This window comes from Pempheris klunzingeri, chromosome 12 (genome assembly GCF_042242105.1).
Source record: "Pempheris klunzingeri isolate RE-2024b chromosome 12, fPemKlu1.hap1, whole genome shotgun sequence".
NCBI lineage: Eukaryota > Metazoa > Chordata > Actinopteri > Acropomatiformes > Pempheridae > Pempheris > Pempheris klunzingeri.
In genome coordinates, this window is record NC_092023.1 from 675,001 (window position 1) to 690,799 (window position 15,799).

Genomic DNA, 15,799 nt, shown 5'->3' on the forward strand with positions numbered 1-15,799 from the left:
CACAGACCCACAGTAGACCCACAGACCCACAGCAGACCCACAGACCCACAGACCCACAGCAGACCCACAGCAGACTCACAGACCCACAGCAGACCCATAGCAGACCCACAGACCCACAGCAGACCCACAGACCCACAGACCCACAGCAGACCCACAGACCCACAGCAGACCCACAGACCCACAGCAGACCCACAGCAGACTCACAGACCCACAGCAGACCCACAGACCCACAGACCCACAGCAGACCCACAGCAGACCCACAGCAGACCCACAGCAGACCCACAGCAGACCCACAGCAGACCCACAGACCCACAGACCCATAGCAGACCCACAGCAGACCCACAGCAGACCCACAGACCCACAGACCCACAGACCCATAGCAGACCCACAGCAGACCCACAGCAGACCCACAGCAGACCCACAGCAGACCCACAGCAGACCCACAGACCCACAGCAGACCCACAGACCCACAGCAGACCCATAGACCCACAGCAGACCCACAGACCCACAGACCCACAGACCCACAGCAGACCCATAGACCCACAGCAGACCCACAGACCCACAGACCCACAGACCCACAGCAGACCCACAGACCCACAGACCCACAGACCCACAGACCCATAGACCCACAGCAGACCCACAGACCCACAGACCCACAGCAGACCCACAGACCCACAGACCCACAGCAGACCCACAGCAGACCCACAGCAGACCCACAGCAGACCCACAGACCCACAGCAGACCCACAGACCCACAGCAGACCCATAGACCCACAGCAGACCCACAGACCCACAGACCCACAGACCCACAGCAGACCCATAGACCCACAGCAGACCCACAGACCCACAGACCCACAGACCCACAGCAGACCCATAGACCCACAGCAGACCCATAGACCCACAGCAGACCCACAGACCCACAGACCCACAGACCCACAGCAGACCCATAGACCCACAGCAGACCCACAGCAGACCCACAGCAGACCCACAGCAGACCCACAGCAGACCCACAGACCCACAGCAGACCCACAGACCCACAGCAGACCCACAGCAGACCCACAGACCCACAGCAGACCCACAGACCCACAGCAGACCCACAGACCCACAGCAGACCCACAGACCCACAGACGCAGAGTGACGCCCACTCTCACAGCACAGACGGCCAAATGTTCGGCAGCTGCTTTTTACATGTTTGTAAAATGTTGTGATTTAACAAAACGTCTATTTATGCTTCTTAACAAGAGGAACGACAGGAACTCTTGAAATAAAATGATTGTGAATACGTACCTGAAATGATTGCACACTGCTGGAGGGGTCCCAGGCTGCAGCACTGCGTGAAGTCTGTTCTGTATTGGGACCAATCACATGTTCCTTCACTGCACAACTCTTCTCTAGACACTTTACAGCTGCTGGATCAAAAGCAGGTTCTCCTTCTCACAGTTCTCAATCACTCCTGTCTACGTTTAGATGTCAGACTTCAGGAAGCGTTTTTTACTTTCCACAAATGAATGTTGTTATTGTGAGCATCGTGGTAGGATGGTCACGTGAAGCAGGAGTCACAGTTTAGATCGTTTCTGCTTTGGTCAAAATTTTACGTCTGATTTTTATTTTTTTCCAATAAAATGCGGATGCATGAAAACTTCCTGTGTGTGTTGTGGGACGGGGGGGGGGCTGGTTAATCATCCACATGACTCACTACTCACAACTCACCGAGCAAAAGATGAGGAAGACCTTTAGTGGTGAAGTGTTTTCGTCAGCGTAGCTCCTCTCCGTCCTCGCCGTGGATAATAACCTTCCTGTGGATAATAGATCACGCAGCAATTACTGCTTTGACATGCAGTTAAATCTCAACACCCCCCACGCAGAATAAAAAAGTGTGATGGCTTGTTTTGTGGCGAGACTGCTCATATTCACCAAGTCTTAACAGCTTAATTGTTGCTGTTTTAAAGAGCTGCTGCTCTCTTTGTTGCGAAGGTAAGCATGCAGAGTATGCAGCACCTGAGCCAACAGAAACCGAACCCGGCAATTAGCGCCGGGCTCTGAATTCTCCTGGTATGGGGTAATCATTTGATTAACACAGGAAGGATTATAGATGGATGATAAATGTGTTTTCACAATGTGTCACATTGGGTCTAGTCCACACTTGTTTGCCCTCAGGATGTTGCTGTGTTTGTGCTTTTCCCTCCCCATAAACAGCTTCGTGATAACATTTTACAAGCTGGAGTTGAAATCCAATATGCAGCTCTTGGGAAAGACACAGTAGATGAGCTGCAAACACAGACGGGTCTGAAAGGTTACAGAAAGAAATCTGTGCTCTATAGTAGGCGGCTTTGTTCTGTGAGGGAGCGTCCACATCTGGCTCCTATAGGCCCAAACAATAGGAACAGTTTGGTTAATCCTGTGATGTCATACCAATGTACTGTTCCACTGAGATCTGGAGGAGACGGGAAGGTGGCCTCTGATGCAGCGCTGACGTCCTCGACACGTCTGCTATTCATTTGTGTTTACTTTCACCTTCGGTGTCTGTAGGAGCAGCACAGACAGACAGACAGGCAGACAGACAGACAGGCAGGCAGGCAGACAGGCAGACAGGCAGACAGACAGGCAGACAGACACACGCTTCTTCTGCAGAGCTCATGTTTGAGAGACATTTAGAGGGTTCAGTAAAGTTCAGAGCAGATTTATAGTTCTGAGCTGCTTGTTGCTTCAGTTGGTGTTCAGTCTTCACACTGTGTTAAAAGAAAAGGAGAGAGCTGATCTTCACCTGCTCAGACTAGTGTGGTAACACCAGCCTCCATCCAGTCACATCAGGTTCAGCAGAAGCACCGAGGACATCTGCTCTGCCAGGCTGGTGGTGTCGGCCCCAGACCTGCTGCTCTTAGTGTGATGGCATGTAGCTGGTTTTCTGAAGGGATCCTCTGCTGATCCTTTGATGTCCACACCGTGTCCAAGGCAGGCGAGCCGCTCTCTGCTCTCTGTTTCCCATTTAGACGGAGAGTCCTCTGCTCCGGAGGGGGGGTTTGAAGTGAGGCAGACAAAGAACAGGTCGGACCCACTGGTGAACACACACGGGGTTAAAGGAGCCCCAAGGCTTCTTGTGTGAGCAGGATCCAGATCCAGGTGGTTCCCGGTCACCAGGATCCACGTTTCCAGTGTCTCCAGGCTTGTCAGAGGAGCTCAGGGGGGTCATGGAGGGTTCCCCCCCAGTGAAGGACGGAGGAGCTGTGGAAAGCAGGAACAATGACATCAAACGTTTAAATAACTCATTACTGTTAATGCCCCCCCCCCCCCCCATCAGGTCATCCTTTAACTGTGATGTCACGTGGCTGTTGTGGCTCCTCAGCAGGTGGGGGGGTCCTGTTGGTCACCATCAGTTCACTAACAGCCTGTCAGCAGGTTTAATCACATGAAGTCACGTGCTGCAGCACCTTCACAGGAGAGCCACACCCCCTGTCAGGAGCCCCCCCCCCCCCCCCCACACACACACACACACACTCTCACACATCCTGTGAAGAACTTCAAAGTTTCTTCTTCTTCTGCAAAGGGACGAGCAGACCCCCCCTCACCCCCCCCAGGAATATTCGGTGTTACACTCCGCCAAAGTCCCGCTGGGGGAGGGCTGCTGCAGGGGGACTAAAGGGTTAAGCAGGGGGAGGGCTCGTGCTCAGGGGCGTGTGGTATAAAAGCACCTCCGGAGCGCTCGGCCCGCAGAGCGCGTGTGTGGGGGGCTGCGGTCTGATCAGGCTTCACTAGTTTCCTCCTGCAGGACTCCAGCCCGCGTCTTCGTTCAGGTGGGGGCCCACTGTCGGCGGCGTGATGGACACACGGTGCTTCTGAAGCAGACTAACCCGGACCCGGACTTTTCTCGCGGTGGGGGCGCAGAATGAGGACAGAACCGGACAGGAGTGAAGCGGCCGGAGTGGAAGAGAGGAAAAGTGCAGTGTGGGGGGGCCAGTTTGAGCAGGAGGTTTGACTCTGGAGACCTGAGACCAGACACGGACTCTAAAGTCTGATCCGGATCACTTTGCGGCACTTTTTCCAAGTTATCCGGCTGCCCCCCCCCCCCCCCCCCCTCCGACCCTTTTCCCTTCATCTTTGCACTTCTGATTCCCGAAGTGGCTCCGAAGTGGTGTTGCGGCTCCTCGTCCCCGGCGGATCCGGAGATCGGAGTCTGTGCTCCGGGAGGAGGCGCGGTGGGGGCTCCGGCCACAGCTCCGGCTCCGAAGAGCGGCCGCGCCAGGAGGATGGTGCGTCTGGCGGCGGAGGTGCTGCTGCTGCTGGGACTGCTGCTGCTCACCCTCCACATCACCGTGCTGCGGGCCGGCCCCCTCCCCCAGGGGAACGTCTCCGTGAGCCTGGAGCAGCACACGGCACTCACTCAGGTCAGTCCGGGCTGGGGGGGTCCGATGCAGAATGGAGGGGGGCTCGGCTGTCACAGATGGGCCGATAAAATGCTCACATGAGCCGGTGGGCCAGGTGAAATAAAGCCCCCCCCCCTGTGGGACTGTTGACATACACACGGATGTGGTCTCCCTGGGGTGTCCCCCGGGAGGCAGAGGGACGGAGGATGAGGAGGGTCAGAGATCAGCCCCCCCCCCCACCCCTAATGCTGGGGTTAAATGTTAGCTGCAGGCACTTCTCTGTCATCATGGTCTCATCATTGACCCCCCCTGCCCCCCCCCCAGAGTCTGACACCACTGTGACTTCTGCCTCAGTCTGAGGAGGAAGAGCTGGGGAGCAGAAATAACCTCCTCTGGTTTAATGGTCGTCACCTTGGAGACAAAGTGACTCAGGTGTGAACCTCTAAGTGCTCTTTTTAACATGGGGGGGGGGGTCAGAGGTCAGAGGTGTTAAAGTATATTCAGCATCCTACTGAAACCCTGTCCTCCTCCTCCTCCTCCTCCTCCTGGTCATAAACAGGTGACGTCCCTTCAGAAAGTCTTCATTAGTGGAAGTGAATGGAAGGAATGTTTCCTCCAGAGGACGGTGGGGGGGTGGGGGGTGGGGGGGGGGGGGGGGGGGGGGGGGGGGGGGGGGCACTTCTCTTATCTGCTCCATCGCTGCAGGCCGACCTGCGTCTCTGCAGCCTCACTGGATATTAGAGGACAAGCTGAGCAGATATTCCAGGAATTCACTGAATACTTGTCACACAGCCAGAAGTTGGAGGAGCAGGAGCAGGGTGAGGAGCAGGGTGAGGAGCAGGGTGAGGAGCAGGGTGAGGAGCAGGGTGAGGGTGAGGAGCAGGGTGAGGAGCAGGGTGAGGGTGAGGAGCAGGGTGAGGGTGAGGAGCAGGGTGAGGGTGAGGAGCAGGAGCAGGAGCAAGAGCAGGGTGAGGAGCAGGGTGAGGAGCAGGAGCAGGGTGAGGAGCAGGGTGAGGAGCAGGAGCAGGGTGAGGAGCAGGGTGAGGAGCAGGGTGAGGAGCAGGGTGAGGGTGAGGAGCAGGGTGAGGGTGAGGAGCAGGGTGAGGGTGAAGAGCAGGGTGAGGAGCAGGAGCAGGGTGAGGAGCAGGGTGAGGAGCAGGAGCAGGGTGAGGAGCAGGAACAGGGTGAGGGTGAGGAGCAGGAGCAGGGTGAGGAGCAGGGTGAGGAGCAGGAGCAGGGTGAGGAGCAGGAACAGGGTGAGGGTGAGGAGCAGGAGCAGGGTGAGGAGCAGGAGCAGGGTGAGGGAGAGGAGCAGGAACAGGGTGAGGGTGAGGAGCAGGGTGAGGAGCAGGAACAGGGTGAGGAGCAGGGTGAGGGAGAGGAGCAGGAGCAGGGTGAGGGAGAGGAGCAGGGTGAGGGAGAGGAGCAGGAGCAGGGTGAGGAGCAGGAACAGGGTGAGGGTGAGGAGCAGGAACAGGGTGAGGGTGAGGAGCAGGGTGAGGAGCAGGGTGAGGGTGAGGAGCAGGAGCACATGCCTCCCATTCCTGCTCCACCATCCTTTGTCAGCTCAGATGTGTGTGGAGCCTCTGGCCTGTGATGAAAGAGCTCAGCAGCGTCTCAGGCCCCATGTGGAGGGCAGCGCTGAATGTTTTCTGCCCCCCCCCCCCCGAATGCTCCGACTGCGTGCGGACACACTTCGCTGCTCGGCCACTGAAGGCGGTGATGTCACCTCTTGGCCTGGGGGGTGTATTGTCAGTCCAAGGTGTCATATTTAAAACGGCTTTCACAGGAACACAAATGACAGGATGTGGCTCCACCTGTAGGGAGAAGGCTGGGGCCACCTTCACTGACTGGGGGGGGGGGGGCAGATCCATCCACTGGGTCCACCTTCACTGACTGGGGGGGCAGATCCATCCGCTGGGTCCACCATCACTGACTGGGGGGGCAGATCCATCCGCTGGGTCCACCTTCACTGACTGGGGGGGGGGCAGATCCATCCACTGGGTCCACCTTCACTGACTGGGGGGGCAGATCCATCCGCTGGGTCCACCATCACTGACTGGGGGGGCAGATCCATCCGCTGGGTCCACCATCACTGACTGGGGGGGCAGATCCATCCGCTGGGTCCACCTTCACTGACTGGGGGGGGGGGCAGATCCATCTGATTAATATCATATTATTTCTGATACAGCAGGAATCTCCCCCATGTGATCCTGTGAACAGACACACCCAGGACGGGGGGGGGGGGGAGAAGTGCACTGCTGAAAAGCATCTGGCACAATGTGCACTGCCTTCATTTCCTGCCAGCCTCCCTGGGGGGGGGGGGACCCCTGAGTTGCTCCCGATTGAAAATGGAGTCATGCCCCTTTAAGCAGCCCTCACAAAGTGAAGACGGGGGGAGCGGGAAAAGAAGAGGAGACACTGTGAGGGGGGAGAGGGGGGTGGCTTGTGTGTGCAAGTGTTCATTCATGGCTTTTGAGAGTGGGGGGTGACATCCTGGGGGGCCCCAGATGAACTGAGGAGTGGTGTGTCACTTTTGATCTCCAAATTAAAGCGTGTTTGTCACTGAGGAGGACTGAGGGGAGTGTACAGCCCCCACCAGAGGAAAAGTGAGAAAACTGCATGTTTTTCTCATTAGCTTGTGTGAACGAACTCCACTGAGAGTCACTGGGAACAGACGGGGGGGGGTTATGTCGACATTATCAACAATTAACAGACTTTACACAGTTCATGCACAGCTGCATCATCCCTCCCCATGACTGACCCCCCCCGTGTGCATTCTCTCCTTTAGATTCAACACTGAGAAACTATCTGTTATTAAGACATATTCTGTTTCCTGGTGTGTCCTTCTCTGCTCAGCCCCCACATGAAGATCTAGATTAGTCAGATCTCTGTGTTTATGGAGGGAAGCCGCTCAGATCACTAGATCCCTTTTTACACTTCAGCTCAGAGCCTCAGTCAGCAGCGACACCGTCCAGGCTCCTGTTTGTCCATGAAGGATCATCATGTTTTTATTATAGGGAGGGAATCAGCATCTGTCCTGCTGGTGAGACGAGATAATGTCAAAATAGTCTTTAAGGTTTCATCGTTCATTGGCTGTGGTTCCACCAGGACTGAGTGAAGAACGTCTTTAGTCTTTAGTCTGCAGGACAGGACGTTATGACACTTTCATTCAAACAGCACAAGTTCAGTCTTCAATCTAGTTTTCTAGTTTTCTGTCTCCTTCTTTCACATGTTGCTGTAAACACAAATCAAAAGGCATCAGGACTAAACTACTGTTACCCCCCCCCCCAGAGTTTGACTTTAAATAAAGCACTTTGTGTCAGGATGAGATGAGGAGCCTCCACATGTGATTCAGTGTGATGTGGCACAGCAGAAGAGTGAGACGGGGGGGGGGACGGTCTGTCTCCATCAGCTGTGCTGACTTGTGTCTGACTGTTTGTTGTATCAGCACCATAAAACAGTGACGTCTGGACTGAAGAGCAGCTTGTGTGGTCTGCAGTTAAATCCTAATATAATCCATAAATATCTAATCCGGCCGGAGGGGGGGGGGGGGGGGGGGCGCACCTGTTTGCTTCACTTCCTATTGTGTGCCTGTATTCACGCTGGGGCTGAACCTGTGAGCGTCGGGCTCGCTCCCTCTGCGGAGCTCAATTACAGCCACTCAGCCGACTTCTGAGGGCTGGGAACTTGAAAGCGGGGGTTATCACATGGGCATCGCAAAGCCCAAGTGCCTGTGATAGAAGCACAGAGGTCCTGTCATGTTCACACAGGGGGCCGACGGCTGAGGCACGAAACAAGCCTCTTCTGTGCCGAGAGCTCGGCCGCAGCTGTTTGGTTTGGGAAAAGACGTTTGTGGTTTTAATTGGAATCTGAACTCCAGTTTTTCCTTTATTTTTTATGATTTTGAACATAAATTCTGGTAGAAGCATCTTATCTGGAGTAAACCCCCCCCTCTTTATTTGGTGGCTGCAGGCAGAATGCAGAACCACCTACTCTTCCTCCTCATAATTACGGGCAATTGTGTAATCATTGTAATTACGGCAGTAGCTCACATTCAGATATGTGATGTGAAAGTTGTTCAATTCTGTGAAATCCCGCTCTCGTGTTTGCTCCGTCTGCTCTCTGGCTGTGATCAACAACAGGAACTAAATGTTTTTCTCTCTGCGGTTTAGTTCAGCGTACACGTACATTTGTGATCCCCCCCTCCCACGCCGTGCAGCTCCGCTTACAGTGCCCGTGTTGTCCCATGGTGCACCTTGGCTGGACACAAACGGCTCCACTGGGGGCTTTTCTGTCCACCACAATGCGGCCGAGCTGACACTTTGTCTGTGACCGGCCACCGCGGCCGCGCAGCGCCGCCGCCATGTTCTCAGGCCTCGGCCCGGCCACAGGAGCGGGAGGGAGGACCGACTGGAACGTGAAGCAGGAAAACAAGGAGCGTGATTGATGGCTTCCTTTCATCTTATTTTCTGCCACCCCAGAACAGATGATTGCTGCCTACTTATGGCTGTCTGTCCAATTGAGGAATAATTGTTCCTTCTGTGCATACCTGACAGGAGACATATGCCTCCACTGTCCTTTTGGGATGAATTTACAACCCCTGTCACCCCCCCCCGTCCCCAGTCAGCAGACCAAATGTTTTTCTGTCTTCAAGAAGGCAGATGTAATTATTTTGCAATGTTTGCTCAGGTTTCTCTGTGCGGCCTCGCTGCAGGAACACTGGTGAGAAATGCTAAAAGCGTCCACATCATGTCTGGATGGTGAAACAGCAGCAGCAGCAGCTAAAAGAGGAAAAGTATACAGTCTGGCTCTGAGTGCACTCTGGACATGGACAGCTTCTCCCCACTGCTTCCTTCTTTCTGGGCTCCAACCAGTCAGGAGTCCTGTCCACGGGATCTCTGACGGGGGGGTCATGGACACACAGACCTGTCAACATGAGATCGACCTAACGCCATGTGACTTGAAAGAGAAGTTACGGTAATATTAGTAATACTGACTGATGATCTTCTCTTCTCAGCAGAACAACATCAATGTAAGAAGCAGCTCCTCTGCCCAGCTGGCTCCTGAAGACCGGCTCACCCACCGGCCCGCCGCCCTCCCCTGGGCACAGGGCAGCAGCGTCCACAAGGACGGCGCCGGAGCGTTCCTGCTGGATCTGCACAACTTCCCCGACCTCTCCAAAGCTGACATCAATGGACAGAACCCCAACATACAGGTGACCATGTGTGTCTCGTGCTTTCATGGCTACTCAAGCACACGGGACAGGAAGAGCAAACAGGACGAAGGAGAATAGTTTGGTGCACATCACTACCCCCTTTTTCTCCCCCCTTCCTGGCTCGCAGTGCAGCTTAAGATAGACACTGAGGTCTCTCGTCCTTCATGGTGGGGGCTGAAAGGCAGACACCAACCATCAGCGCCCCGAAAACAGACGGCAGCTTATGTAAATGTGCGGCGAGCCCTCGCCCAGAAGTCCCTCAGTGGTGCAGATGGCCGAGTAACCGCTGCCATGTTTAAATCATTCTCCTGTCTAATCCGGGGGGGGGGGGGGGGGGCGCTCCATTTCTGAGAGCATCACTGCTAAATCCGAGCACGAACAAAGTGTATTAACATCTCAAGATGTGGGGAGAGAGCAGAGCAACCAATTGAGCAAGGGTGTGAGGCTGGGGGGAGGGCAGGAGGGGGGGGGCGCGTCTTTGATCCTGGGATTCATCTGGCTTTCATGGTCTGGAGGAGGCTGAGGAGCCCTTTGAACTCTGTGTTTAGGTGGAGAGACCGAGAGGTGGGAGGGGGGCTGTGGGGCAGGGCTGATGGTCCCCTATCATCTGGGAGGCACATGTGTTAAGACAGAAGGGGGGAGGGGGTCACATTGTGTGTGGGGGGGTCAGAAAGTGTCACCTCTTGGACCCGTTGTGATGGCTCTGTCTCTAAACAGGTGACCATCGAGGTGGTGGACGGGCTGGAGGGCCACGAGCCCGAGAAAGGCCTCCGCAAGGAGAGCAAACCCAGCTGGGCTTCTCCCAACTGGAGGAACTGGTGGCCCCACTCTTCATCCTCCTCCTCCTCCTCCACCACCACTCAAACAGAGGAGCGGGACCACTCCTACGGGAGCAACAGCGAGGACAGCAACTTCCTCAGGCCGCCGGCAGACTGGGACAGGAGAGGAGGCACCGGGGGAGGAGGCAAGGCTCAAACTGAATATGGTGAGACTGGCAGCAGGGGCTGAGTGCACAGGGCACAGGCACAATCTCTGGGATCCATCCGTCTTATTTGAGCTCTGGTCTCCAGTGTTTCCACAGATGGCCAGAGTCTGATGTGGAATCTGTAATTTGCAGATTTGCTGATTTAAGCTGTCACCATAATAAGTGCAGCCGTCCCAGGCGAGTCTTCGGAGCCCCTGATTGAAGCCTTTAACACTCTTTTATGAGGTAGAATCGTCTGTGGTGCGAGCGAGCTACGTGACACAGTTTAAACGCCTTCCTACATCAAAGCTGAGCAGCAGGAATGGGGCCAGGAGCAGCGTTTGGCTGCCACACCGTCCTCACAACGCTCTCCAGAAGTAACCCCACAGATAAATCTAACGGGGAAGAATTTACTCTGAGTGTCGTACAGTGCGCGCCGGGCCGTGTTGGTGCATGCCCAAACCGACATGGTGGAACAGGAATGCGCCTGCTGTGGTAAATGTCATTTTATCCACTTGCACTGCAGCGGTGAGGGAGGTGTTTTCTTGTCAGACCACAGCCCATGTTTAATGTTTCTGGCTTATCGCTGCGGTCACCTTTATTCCAAACCACTCTAATGGACGGAGAAATATTTGGTCATCATCACTGTCCCGGTCGTCCCAGCGGGGGGGCATCGCAGACCACCGATGGGACATTCAGCTCATTACCAACTTCTCTAAATCCTGAGTTCTGTCTGAGCCGCCAGCAGCTCTCTGGTCACAGGAAGCCTCGGAGGAGGATGGGAGCTGCTGGATGGCTATCTGGCCTGGATTCATACAAAATGCTCATAATGAGGGGCAGATGGCAGCGGGGGGGCGTATAGGAAGGTTTGGACCCTGGCCAGAAATACTTCCATCCCAACATGCCCACATTAATTCTCCTCATTGATGGAGTGCTGCTTTCAAGATGTGTGTGTGTGTGGTGGGGGGGGGGGCAGCCTGGTGTAACTGTTTCCATGTATCCCCATTACAGTGATCTGCTCAATGATAATTGGAGTTAAAGAGGATTTCTTGCCATTTCACTTCCCATTTCCAAACCAATGAATCAGAGCCGGAGCGGCGGAGCGCTGCCCGGTGCCACCCTGCCGGTGAAGACTTCACCCAGGGAGGGTGTCTGTTGGTGAAGACTTCACCCAGGGAGGGTGTCTGTTGGTGAAGTCGCTGCTGGACACCCTGCAGCTTTGTTAATGCTTCTGTTACTGCGCTAACTGAACACACACACTGTGCCCTTCGCTCTGTGTGTGTGTGTGTGTGTGTGTGTGTGTGTGTGTGTGTGTGTGTGTGTGTGTGTGTGTGTGTGTGTGTGTGTGTGTGTGTGTGTGTGTGTGTGTGTGTGTGTGTGTGTGTGTGTGTGTGTGTGTGTGCAGACAGGCTTGCGTGGTATCTGCTTTGAGGGGCAAAGTCAAAGAGAACTTTGAGCTCCCCCACTTCCCCTTTCATGCCCCCCCCCCCCCCCCCCCCCCCCTCAGACTTATTATTAGTGAGGCATGCTAACAGGCCTGAGTAAGTTCAGCATGTGGCCTGCATCAGCTCAGGATCTGTGTGTCTGTCTGATCCAGACTACATGGACGGAGAGGGGGACTGGAGCAACTGGACAGCCTGCAGTGTCACCTGTGGGAACGGCAACCAGAAGAGAACCAGGTCGTGTGGTTACGCCTGCACCGCCACCGAGTCCAGGACCTGTGATATGCCCAGCTGCCCCGGTAAAGTCCTGCTTTTGGCTCACAGAACAAAGTAAAGATGGTATTAATGGACATCAGAGGAGAGTTTGCCAGTGTAATGTGCTGCTTTAGTAGTCTTTCATCCTCTGACCTGCCCTCTCACTATGCATTCATCTCCAAAGGTATTGAAGATGCCTTCAAGACAGCAGCCACTGAAGTGAGCCTGTTAGCCGGAACAGATGAGTTCAACGCCACGGAGCTCTTTGGTGTCGGTAAGATTGTGCCGGCTCTCGTCTGACTCCAGACTATCCCTCGCTCACGTGTTCTTCCACTATCAAAGGCCGTTCTTCCATCTGGCAGCACTGTTCCTTCACACATTTAGCATTCCTCGTGCTCGGGCCGCGGCCCATTACTGTGCAGAAATGAAAATGTGCAGCCGGGCAGGCAGAGCGCCGTCCTGGTGAGAACGCCCTGAAGACTGCACTACACTGGTAGTAAATGTTGCCTTCATCTCTTCCAGACACAGACAGCTGCGAGCGATGGATGAACTGCAAGAGTGACTTCTTGAAGAAGTACATGACCAAGGTGGCGAACGACCTTCCCAGCTGCCCCTGCTCTTACCCCACCGAGGTGGCGTACAGCACGGCGGACGTACACGACGCTCCCACTCGCCGAGATTTCCGCTGGAAAGACGCCAGCGGGCCGAAAGAGAAGCTGGAGATCTACAAGCCCACGGCCCGTTACTGCATCCGCTCCATGCTGACGCTGGAGTCCACCACGCTGGCAGCGCAGCACTGTTGCTACGACGACAGCATGAAGCTCATCACTCGCGGCAAAGGGGCCGGCACGCCCAACCTCATCAGCACCGAGTTCTCGGCCGACCTGCACTACAAGGTGGACATCCTGCCCTGGATCATCTGCAAAGGAGACTGGAGCCGCTACAACCAGGCCAGGCCGCCAAACAACGGGCAGAAGTGTCCCGACAACCCTCAGGACGAGGACTACTACAAACAGTTTGAAGAAGCCCGGGAGTTCTAGCCGGCAGGACGACACACGCTGCGTACGGACTCAGCTCAACCTCAGAAATGGTGCTGAAACCATTTTTATTCTGTTTTAGGTCAAATAACACGAACGTTTAGGCTCCGAGGAACAAGACTGACTGCTCCTTTGAACCCAGAGGACTAAAAGTCCCACAGAGTCAGAAGCTTTTCTCACAAGGAACTTCACCAAAACCAGGCACAGAGTGATGCTTTGTTTCTTTGTTGTTATTCTATTTTTTGTTTTTATAAAATATGCTTCTGAAAAATGAAAGTTTCTTGTCACCAGTAATATCTGCTCACTAAAGGGAGAACTGAGCTTATATTCTTAAAAGGGAAAAGATGGCGTCCATGTTGATGTGGGGTGACTCTGTGAGGCCAATGAGAATGAGATCCTGCAGGAATGTGTTGGGGGGGTGGGGTGGGGGGGGGGGTCATTCACAGTATTCAGGTTCTCATGTAAGCTTGTGAGTTTATTTAGCATGCACATTTCTCCTCACCAAGGATTTACAACCATTTCCCCTTTGTCTCCGAGGCAGATCCTCTCTGTAAAAAGCCTGCATTATTTTTGTAAAGTATTTATTAAGTAGCTGTGTCTGACTGGTGTCTGACTGGTGTCTGACTGGTGTCTGACTGGTGTCTGACTGGTGTCTGATTCACAAATGGCTGAATGCTAACTTGAGATTCCTCTCGAGCTCAAACTTGCCATCAGTGTGCTGATGTGTTTCTCAAGTTAGGATTAAACCATAAGAGAGTGTAAAGAATGTGTGAATTCAACTGTATGGAAAGAGTTATAAATCTATAATAAATGTTTAAAAAGCCAACGAATGGGTTGCAGAGAAGACTTGACTGTGTGGTAATCTTTGTAAATATCACATTTCATCAGTGACTGTTAGACCGTCCTGTTGATCCAGACCTCCTGTGGTCCAGTGCAGGGTGTCTCTTGATGGATCATCATACCTCCAGAGGGCGAGCAGGGTGAGGCTCCCGTGACGACTCAGATTCTTAGTCTTTGGCAGGTTTCCTCACATTCCTGAGTAATTTCTCAGCGTACACGTGCGCTCACACACGGTGGGGGCTGCCGGGCCGTAGTAAGGCCCTCTGACCGTCCCGCAGGGCCGCAGTCGCTGTCACACACAGACGGCCATTCATGCCGCTCTCATTCCTGCGGGCTCGTGCTCGGCACAGCCGGCCGGGAGCGGAGCTCGTCTTCACGCTGCAGCAGGCCCCAGCACGTCCCACCCCCCCTCAGGCAGCCCGGCTGCTTCACTGTTCATACAAAATTCCTCCACACGCGTCCTTCGACCCATTTATCCCAAACAGTCTTTTATCAGCAGGTACACCCTCACCTAGGTACTCCCCCCCCCACACACACACACTCAGCAGGCGCTCTGAGGAGCAAAGTGAGGCCTTCTGCTTCCTTCTCAGACATCAGGGCCAAGCTCAAATAGATGACGTACCCCCCCACCCCCACCCTCCTGAGTATCTCCTCTCCAGACAGGCCCCACGTGTCTGGAGAGCAGGCGGTCACTCACGCGACCCCCCCACGAACACCAGCACAACTGGAGGCTCAGGTGGGTATAAAGACACCAGGTTTAGAGGCTGAGTGAACTGCAGCGAACATCTCTGAGGGGGCGACGGAGCAGAGCAGCGAGTGCAGAGCGTCCAGGGAAAAGCTGTTGCGTTGGCGGGGGCCTCGCTTTGTGTTACTATTTCCAGGAGTCTACTCTGGTATGTTTCAAAGCAGGCAAAGCACCATATTAGTGGTATATTGTCAAGGATCCCAAAGGGCTCATTAAGCATCACCAAGATATGATTGTTGGTATTTTGCCTCTATTTTTGTTATGAGGAGGAAATTCTGTCCAACGAGCTCAGGCTGTTTCAGACCGACTCTGACGGGGCTGGCCCTGGGACTTCTCAGTGGATCCACACAAGACCTCACTGTAGGAAGAGAAAACAACAGGAGCAGGAAGGAGGAAGAGGAGCGGTGGAAAGTCAGACGGGTGAATGTAATAAAAAATGACATGAAAACCGGTCCAGGTGCTTTGCCGTCATGCTGGAGCTCCTGGTAGGTGAACTGGTGGCACTCGGGCATCTCTTTGTCTTGTGGTGTGCAGCAGATGTGGTGGAGTCATTTTTAGCCTCACTTTCTCTCCCTCGCTCTGCTACTTTATGGGTGGTGCAGCACAATGCAGGAAGTGTCTGGGCCACAATACCACAGCGCGCTCACAGCACGGCAAGCCTAATTAAAAGGCTTTCTTTGGTCGACTAATCTGGAATAGCTGACCTGGACCGGGAGGCTGCTTATCTCTGTCCCTCCCTCTCAACCTTCACCCCAAACAGGGGTGGGGCCGCCGGCACTCTGCCCGCCATAGGGTTGCGTCTTTGGCGGAGGAGTGGGTGCTGGAGGGGGGGTGCGTACAGCTGAACAAACAGGTCCAGTAGCTGTGGAGCATCAGAGAGGGCAGGGTGCCTTCACCATCTTCTGCAGAACAACCACGACTAAACGCTCTGATTCACT

General features: G+C 54.6%; 1 protein-coding gene across 1 annotated transcript; it reads left to right on the top strand.

Annotated features, from left to right (window-relative positions):
- The first annotated feature begins 4,243 nt into the window (after positions 1-4,243).
- ism1 (isthmin 1) lies at positions 4,244-13,606 on the top strand. The gene is made up of 6 exons (XM_070841355.1): positions 4,244-4,381; positions 9,384-9,578; positions 10,296-10,563; positions 12,140-12,283; positions 12,424-12,513; positions 12,762-13,606. The coding sequence occupies exons 1-6, from the start codon at positions 4,244-4,246 to the stop codon at positions 13,277-13,279; spliced, it is 1,353 nt and encodes a 450-aa protein (XP_070697456.1). The 3' UTR covers positions 13,280-13,606.
- The last annotated feature ends 2,193 nt before the right edge of the window (positions 13,607-15,799 follow it).

What these genes read in the sequence shown, in the direction of transcription:
- ism1 (XM_070841355.1), top strand. Translation starts at nt 4,244, where the DNA reads ATGGTGCGTCTGGCGGCGGAGGTGCTGCTGCTGCTGGGACTGCTGCTG. An exon ending in GACAGAACCCCAACATACAG is followed by an intron (nt 9,579 to 10,295) that starts GTGACCATGTGT and finishes GTCTCTAAACAG; the next exon opens with GTGACCATCGAGGTGGTGGA. An exon ending in CACGGAGCTCTTTGGTGTCG is followed by an intron (nt 12,514 to 12,761) that starts GTAAGATTGTGC and finishes CATCTCTTCCAG; the next exon opens with ACACAGACAGCTGCGAGCGA.